The sequence below is a fragment of the Gorilla gorilla genome, chromosome 9 (genome assembly GCF_029281585.2).
Source record: "Gorilla gorilla gorilla isolate KB3781 chromosome 9, NHGRI_mGorGor1-v2.1_pri, whole genome shotgun sequence".
Classification (NCBI taxonomy): domain Eukaryota; kingdom Metazoa; phylum Chordata; class Mammalia; order Primates; family Hominidae; genus Gorilla; species Gorilla gorilla.
In genome coordinates, this window is record NC_073233.2 from 10,573,051 (window position 1) to 10,582,291 (window position 9,241).

At 39.2% G+C, this 9,241-nt stretch overlaps 1 protein-coding gene across 1 annotated transcript; it reads left to right on the plus strand.

The window, feature by feature from the left end:
- The first annotated feature begins 7,518 nt into the window (after window positions 1-7,518).
- On the plus strand, window positions 7,519-8,334 carry LOC134759324 (RNA polymerase II subunit A C-terminal domain phosphatase SSU72 like protein 4). Its single transcript, XM_063710911.1, has one exon. It carries the CDS (start codon window positions 7,654-7,656, stop codon window positions 8,236-8,238), a length of 585 nt encoding a protein of 194 aa, XP_063566981.1. The 5' UTR covers window positions 7,519-7,653; the 3' UTR covers window positions 8,239-8,334.
- Window positions 8,335-9,241: the final 907 nt, after the last annotated feature.

The following is a 9,241-nucleotide window of genomic DNA, read 5'->3' on the forward strand; positions in this document are numbered from 1 at the left end:
GGTTTAGGATTTATCCTCTGTCACCTGGATGATCACACCAGACTTCTAACTGGTCTCTGCTTATAGGCTTACCCTTTCCAATCCATGCTAACTCAGGAAAATGATACATCTGTTGTATTTTTCCAAAATTTCTTATAGTATACATTTCTCAGATAATAAGCTATGGCTTCTGGCTTCCCCTGTCTACATACAGTGCTGCAGACTTGGTTCAAAAATTAGGAACTGGCAAGCCATATTTTGGGAGGCCCAAGTGGGAGGATTGCTTGAGGTTAGGAGCTTGAGACCTGCCTGGCCAACACAGTGAGACCCCATCTCTAGAAAAAAAATGAGCTTGGCACGGTGGTGCACTCATATAGTTCTAGCTACTTAGGAGGCTGAGGATCACTGGATTCCAGGAGTTCAAGGCTGCAGTGAGCTTTGATTGTGCCACGGTACTCCAGCGTAGGTGACAGAGCAAGACCTTGTCTCTAAAAAACAAACAAAAGACAATTAAGAACTGAATTCCTAAAGTATCCAGGTACTGTATGAGCAGTGAGCCAAGATGAATATGCACAGTTCTGGTCATTGAGTCTAGTATAATGAGGATGATAGAACTATGAAAGATAACCTCAAAGTTGTAATTTTTATGATGTAATCATGCCCCTGACACTACAGGAGCCTAGATAATGGCATGGGCCTAGTTAGTACAATCCCCTTGCTGGGCTAGAGTCAGCAATGAGCTGTAATAGGAAGTCATTGTCTGTCAATACTGACACAAGGAACATTTACCGAGCATTTACTATGTTCTAGGAACTGTTCCGGCTGATCTGGAAGGGCAAATAAAGAAGTCTACCATTTGCCCTAAAGGGGTTTGCAGTCTATTAGGAGACAACCCTGCCAAACAGTAACATACCAGGTTGTTTGAAACACATCAACAACAAAACAACAGCAAACAAAACAGAAACAGGAGCAAATCTATTTTTCTAAAGAGTTGAGAAGAATAGCACAAATACATAAAATGAAAAATAAGAACAATCTTCAAAATAGAAAATAAATTTTATTATAAGTTATTATAAATAAGACTTCACAAAACAAGCTGTACAAATGGGCCATAAACACATGAGATGATGCTCAGCATCTTTAGTCATCAGGGAAATGCAAACTAAAATCCCAAAATTCCACTCAGAAACACTAAATGGCTAAAACAGAAAAGGTGAGAAAGAATGAATGTTGGTGAAGTTGTGGAACAATGGGGACGCTGATGCTGGGAATGTAAACTGATTCAACCACTTTGGAAAAAACTATTTGGCAATTCTTAGGAAGTTCAACATATATTGATCCTATAGCCCAGACATTTCAGTCTTAGGTACTCACCCAAGAGAAATTGGTTGCTTGAGGGCCTGAAGGGAGAACTGGCAGGGGGTGCTTTATGAGTGTTGTCAGTTAGGCCCTGGGCTTGCGATCCGGGGAGGGAAGAGGAGAGAGGCTGATTTTGGTATCCTGAGATTCTTCATGGACCCAAGAAGCCAAAGTGAAATCCTGAAGTGGGTTGAAGGGGACCAGGAAACTCAAAGGCTTTCTTTAGGTGCATCTGAAGAGATCTGCTGCTTGCTTTGTTCTTTCCTACCAGACTTGGGCCAACAGAGACCACTTTGTCTTCTAGCATCTCTGGGACTGCTCCTGTTAGGGGAAGAAGGTATCTGAGTTACCTAAGGTGAATCCATACGGGTCTGCAGCAACCTCAGTTCTTATCTCTTCAGAGCAGCAAGAATTCGACTAAGAGGCATAAGGCCAAAAAAGACCGAGGCAAGTCTCAGAGCAGGAGTGGAAGCTTATTAAACAGCTTTAGAGCAGAAAGTAAAGTACACTTGGAAGAGACTCCAGTGGGTGACTTGAAGGACAAGTGCCCTGCTTAACCTTGATCCTGGGACTTTATATTCTGGCCCATTTTTGGCATATTGCACCCCTTTCCCATGATTCTTCCCTTAGGGTAGGCTGCCCACCTGCTAACACCCTCCTTATGCTTGGGAAGTGAGCATGCGCAGTGTGTTTAGGAAATTGTACTCATGTCCATCTGAGGCTTTCTTCCCTTTTCTGGTGGAATGCCTCCGGAAGGTCATACTCTGCCATTTTCTCTTAAGGCACATGCCTGGACTCACTTGCCCAAATCCTGAGATTTTATTGGAAGCTGATTACCAATCTCAAGTGTTTTTATCTGTTTGGGAAGTTGCCTCTCCCTGGTGCCCGAGTTCAATGAACACTTTAGTGTGGCAGCTATGGACCATCAGGAGATTGTCTTTCCTCACTGGCTGCCAAGTTCTCATTTTTAGAGAGGCAGTGTGGTAACTGCCCAACCATCACTGGCTGGTCGCCTGACATTCCTGGTGGGTTGGGGGTAGAGCCCTCTCCTGCCTGGTTCATGTCTGTCTAACTACCTGTAACACTCCCATTTGGAGTCCAGGAGCAACTTGAGCCTCAGTGATATAAATTCTGTGTTAGCAGGCCCAGCAGTCAGCAATGATCAATCAGAACAAACTGAACACTTACCAGTGACATGCAGAGGGGAGGGGAGAAAGATGACAACTTGGACAAAAAGTAAATTCTATGAAAAAAAATTTGAGGGGCCAACACTTTCTGAGGCCAAAACACGATTTCTCTTATAAACAATTTGGTGAGTGAATTGAGATCCAAATTTGATTTGACAAATACTTCAAAACAAAAAGCAGAAATATAAGAAACCATGAGGAAAAAGAAGGGACGTGGCAGATAAATCAAGAATAACAAAATGTAAATTACTAGAATTCCACAAGGAGTAAAAGGTATTCATGGAAGTAAGACAATAATTAAAGAATAGTAGATTATTTCTTGAATGTAATAAAAGGCTCACTGTTTCAGGTTAAACCATGCTTTCTCAACAGGAGTGATAATGTCCCTAAATGGGGCAGAAACTGGTTCTTGGGGGAGTGAACAGAAATCTCACTCTCTTTATGTACAGAGCACAGATGCCGTACATAAACAAATACACAATATATCTATGCTATTAAAATTTTATGGGGAAGCGATTAGGGAAAAATGTCTGAGAAGGGACCTTAAGTGGGGGTTGATTAAAACAATAGAGAAATACTGGACTAGAGTGATGAGAAAAAAGAAACACTGAGGCATCTGTCAGTACAAATTTTGAACTCTAAAGAGAAAGAGAAAAATCTGACAAACATACAGTTAAAAAGAACATATTATCGACAGAAGAAGAATGATGCTGGAATTAGACTGTTTATCTCCAACGCTGGAACGGACAGTGGCATAGCAGTTAAGGACTACTGAGAGAAAGGACTACAGCCCAACAATCCTGTACCCAGCTGAGATGTGGCCCCTCTGTTAGGTTGAAGGAAAGATACACAGCAATTCAGACAGTTTATCTCCTGTGTCCCCCAACAGAGAAACCTATTTGAGAGAAGACTTTCCAAACATTATCACTTATGTGAACCTGAACACCAATTGGTGGGAACGTGAAGAAAAGAAAGGAAATGGAGGCATGTACTGAGGCTGGGACTAAATATTTCAATAATTTCTTGTGTGTATAACAGAAAAAGAAGTTTAGACTTCAGGTAAAGTTCATTCTCAGTTGTAAATAAGGACTCAGAAATTGAAGGAACTATCTGTGAGATACATTTGACTAAGACTATGGAACGAAAATTAACAAAATATCCTGGCAAAACCTGGAAGTTAGGAATAGGGGATCAGTGAAAAGTGAAAAAGAATTAAGAGCATTGCAAAACTCTTGTTTTCAAAGAAGTACTAGAGAAGCGTGTTCTGATCAGGAAGGCAGAGAAAGCGCAGGTAACCATTTAATGGGGTGGGTATTCCAAGTAGAATTTCAAGTTAAGTACAAAATGGAGTATATAACAACTTGATAAAAACCAAGGGCAGAAATAACAATATAAAATAAACAAGATGCGAGGAATGTACAGTAAAAATGTCATTACACCAAATGTGTATAGACTAAATTCTAGCGTTAAATAAATTTTGAAATGTGGGTGGGTGAAGGGATCACAGGAATAAGAAATAAAATCAGGATGAACATAATCCATGCCCAGAGATTTTGATTCATTTGATCTGGGGTAGGTCCCAGACATTGACATCTTAGAAAAGTTTGGTAGAAAGGTCTTGAAATATCCAGCCACAGTTAACAATCACTGAATGAGAAAATCACTCTTAGCAGATTCCAGAACTGGAAGTGTTATTGATGCCTGTGTCTCGAGGTGCCTAGAAGCCAGAATACCTTTGCCATGTTCTCCCTCAGAATCTTGAGATTTATTTATTTTTGTTCAGGTCCTGTATAACTTGTGATATCGCAACAGCAGCGGAAACATTTTTCTCTGTCTCATCACGTTGTTTTTCTAACACACTTCTCCAGGTTTTGTCTTGTGTGTGTTCCCCTATACTTGGACTTACGTAGTCAAGAAGTCTGGCGCTTTGAAAAGCAATTAGTGTTTAAATAAATTATGTCTACTTTTATGTCTCTGAGTTGGTACTCTACCATCAGCTCAACATCTAATCCAATTAACCACATACTGTTTCCCTGGATTTTTTTGTTTGTCTCACTTTGTGCCTTCACTTGGAGGCAGAACATAATAAATGCCCTTGACATTTCCCCTGAGGACATAGGCAGTACCCGTAGTACTACCTCTAATAAGTGTTTCAAGTAGAAATTCACTTATATGATACATTTAGTATTTCATACTGATCCTCCCGGTATTATCCTTTTATTTCTGTTGAAATTATATGCAACCACTTTGTGTATCAGTCTTCAAGGTTTGGTTTAACACAGTTTCTCAATTCTTTCAAAACACACAAAACATCTTCCTTTTCAGTAACACTTATAGCTGGTCTCTGAGATTTTTCTTTTTTTCATTTGTTAGATTTCTTTAGGTCTCAGTCATTGAGTCTAATAAGACATTTCACAAGATATTTAAGGTCTGACTAGCTTTTCATGTATGTTGAATGTTTCCTCTCATTTGGTTTTTCAAGAAAATCCTGTTCATTCTCTATGCCCGAAGCAGTGCATTTAACAATTCTTCAGGTGCTTCTAATGTATAGTCAAGTTTCAAAAATCTCTAGGGAAGTTCTTCTAAAACTTTGGCTTTTGGAATTATTAGGAAGACTTTGAAAAACACAGATCTCTGGGCTTCACCACTAGAGTTTCTGATTCAGTGGTTTGAGGTCCAAATTTGCATTTTTTTTTACAAGCTCCCAATTGATGCTAATGCTGAGCACACACTTTGAGAAACTTGAAGGTGTTTACTGATTTAAAAAATACAGTAAACACTCACTAACTGTGGTCAATAGGTTCTTCAAAAGAATGACTTCAAGCGAAATGATGTATAATAAAATCAATTATATCATAGGTTAATTGATATGAACAAGAGTCACAAAAACATCACCAAATTTCTAAATAAAGATTCAACACACTTTGAATATTAAACCTTGAAATAAATGTGAGTTATACATACATTTAAGAAAGCTTAATAAAACCAAGTAAGATTATTATTTACCCAATTTTCGGTGAATCAGTGAGTGACAGTGGTTGTAGTTGTGGTAAGTTAAATCAAGGAATAAATGTTTGCAAAGAAAAAATTATAAGGAGCTCTTCCTACTACTACACAGTTAAAAACCAACAATGACAGACATGGCAGGCTGATGTATTTTGTACTCTGATCATTATTGTCTTGCATTTGTGTGATTACCACATATTTTATGAATTTTTATTTTTCAGTAATTTGTATTCATTCATTCATTTTCCAATCCGCTGATTCCGCTTTAGAGTGGCAGGTGGCTGGAACCAATCTCGGCAGCTCAAGGTGTGAGGCAGGAACCAGCGCTGGACAGGACCCCATCTGGGGTTCAGGGCACACCCCCACACTAGGACCATAGAGACGTCAGTTCACCTAATGTGCACATCTTTGTGATGTGGGAGGAAACAAGAGTATCCAGAGAAAACCCACACAGACATAGGGAGAATATGCAAACTCCACACAGACTGTGGCCCCGCCAGAAGTCAAATTTTTTTCTCATTAATGTTATAATAAAATGATGTTAGGTGAGGCTGGGCACAGCGGCTCATGCCTGTAATCCCAGCACTTTGGGAGGCTGAAGCGGGTGGATCACTTGAGCCCCTGGGCTTTTGAGACCAGCCTGGGTAACATGGTAAAATTCCATCCTCTACAAAAAATACCAAAGTTATTCAGGCATGGTGGTACACACCTGTAGTCCAAGCTACTCAGGAGGTCGAGATGAGAGGAATGATTGAGCCCAGGAGTTTGAGGTTGCAGTGAGCCATGATGGCACCACTGCATTACAACTGGGGTGACAGAGTGAGACCCTGTCTCAAAATGAAAAAAGAAAGAAAAAGGATGTTATTTGAGAAGCTGCTGTATTTGCAATGTAAGAATCACCTTAAGAAGGACATAGAAAAATACAATATATTGCTTTATAGATACATTTTGTCACTGCACCAGGGACAAAAGTGATGTCCCTGATCTGATTTACATTGAAATAAATGTGAGCCATACATATATTTAAGAAAAATTAATAAAGACAAGCAAGGTTATTATTTACTCAATTTTTGGTGAATCAGTGAGTGACAGCAAACAGAGCTCACATATAAATGAATCCCGACTGGGTGGGGCCCCCTTTGTGGAGAGTTGCAGCTTTAGGAATTTAATCATCTTGATGATTATTGTGATTAGTTAGGAGCCCATTATCATAATCTAATCAACCATAAGGTGATTGATTATAAAGTGACATGATTATCTTTATTGTTTGGAACCCCTTTCATAATTATAAAATCTCTTCATTTTCTTAATAAATTTTACAAACTTTTAAAGAAAAATAATTCTAAACATTGTACTTCAGTACAGAAAACTAAGACACAACTGTACTTGAAGGCATATGAAAGTAGGCAGAGGCTTGCAGCAATTGCTGCCTTCTCTGGAGAATCATTATGATTTCAATAATATCAAATGCAGAAAATGTTGTGTTGAATAACTCTTAAAATACCAAAAGCAGATATGTTGTTGAGAATGGGATTTTTTTTGTATTGGTGAAAAATTTTGTGAATTTCTCGGCAAAACTATATACAATGGTCCTGTGATTTATGCAACTGCATTTCTCGAACATTATGAAAATTAAAACAAGCAACAACACTTGTAATTGATCATTAAATAGGCTGCAGCCTTGGACATTGTCAACATGTTTATCATCCAATTTCATGTCTGAAGGTCACTGGAGAGTCCTATGACATGCTTGCAGGTAGCTTAATTGTCTTGGCCATTGTCAATAGCAGCCCCCATTCACTAGGAGAACCACCAGAGCAAACTCCAGATTTTCAATGAATCCAGACTGGGTGGTGCCACCTTTGTTGAGAGTTACTGCTTTAGGTAATTTAATCATCTTGATTGTTCTTGTGATGAGTTAGGAGACGATTATCACAACCTAATCAATCCAGAAGTCATGAAGTCTCCACCCCCTAATTAAGGTGACTCAATATAAACCTGCCTCCTGTGCCTCCACATTAGCTCATTTGGAAGACCTGGGTATAGGTGGTCGTCTCCTTGGCTCCGAGTCCCTGCAGCAGCTGAGGTGCCTGTGTCTCTCTGGTTCCCAGTGACCGCCATCATGCTCTCCTCCCCACTCAGGGTGGCTGTGGTGTGCGTGAGCAATGTCAACAGGAGCATGGAGGCCCACAGCATCCTCAGGAGAAAAGGGCTAAGTGTCCGGTCTTTTGGAACTGAATCTCATGTGAGGCTACCAGGACCAAGACCCAATCGTCCTGTAGTTTATGATTTTGCAACAACATATAAGGAGATGTACAATGACCTCCTCAGGAAAGATAGAGAACGCTACACCCGCAACGGAATCTTACACATCTTGGGAAGAAATGAGAGAATCAAGCCCGGTCCAGAAAGATTTCAGGAGTGCACTGATTTCTTTGATGTCATCTTCACCTGTGAGGAGAGTGTCTATGACACAGTGGTGGAAGATCTGTGTTCCAGAGAACAGCAGACCTTTCAGCCTGTGCACGTGATCAACATGGACATCCAAGATACCCTGGAAGATGCCACCCTGGGAGCTCTCCTCATCTGTGAGATTTGCCAGTGCCTGCAGCAGTCAGACGACATGGAAGACGATCTGGAGGAGCTGCTGTTGCAAATGGAGGAGAAGGCAGGAAAAAGCTTTCTTCACACCGTCTGCTTCTACTGAAGATCTGGGCTGGCTTTGTCCCCTTCCTCAGTAAGAACTTAGGCATGAGACTTTAGTCCGGATTTATTGTGAGAAGCATCTGCGAAGACCTTCCACTCAGTACCGTTTGTATTACTTTTGTACACATCACCTGGAAAGAGACTATTACCAAGAAAATATTTTATGGGAAATGAGAAGGACTAACATTTTTAAAAGCACTGAAAAATGCTTGGCATTGTTCTAGGTGCATTACATGGGATAACTAATTTAATGCTTATATCATTCTACAAGGAAGCTAACCCACCATGTTGCCATTTTCCAGATGAGCAAACCGAGCTGATAATGGACTGCTGGAAAAATGATTTGTTTAAGGGTATTCAGCAGATAAATAACATTGTATAGATAAGCACCTTTTAAATAAACTTCCTTTTCTCAATTTGAGTGGTTTTTTTTTTAATTCTTAAATTTTTTAAGTTAGTTGAGACCAATGGAGTGTGGTATGTTAACTTAAATGTTGTTCTTCCTTAATAAGAGTATAATATTACATGTTTGAACAGATAAATGTTTTTACATATAGATTATATCTTTTTTACTAATGCTCACTTTAATAGGTAAAATCCAAGTTGGATAATGAACTACATATTATTGTAAAATTTGGAATTATCTGCTCAAATAATCGGTCATCAAATTAAGTGAAATAAAAAATGTAAATAAAAAGTATATTCTTATTTCTGTTTGGGGGATGCATTTCAAGCCACTAAGCGACATGCTTTTGTTTAAACCTTAGGAATTACACTGAAAAAAAGAACCCAAGTTGGATAACAAACCACAGATGATTGTAAAATTTGGAATTACCTACTCAAATAATAGGTCACCAAATAAAATCAAATAAAAAATTAAAAAAAAAGTATATTCTTATTTATGTTGGCGGATGGATTTCACACCACTAGGCCACATGTTTTTATTTAAGGCTTATAGATTACACTGAAATAAGCAATCTCTCATATTGAGAGATTCAAATTGT

Excerpts from the sequence above, each read along its gene's own strand:
- LOC134759324 (XM_063710911.1), top strand. The coding sequence starts at position 7,654 with ATGCTCTCCTCCCCACTCAGGGTGGCTGTGGTGTGCGTGAGCAATGTC.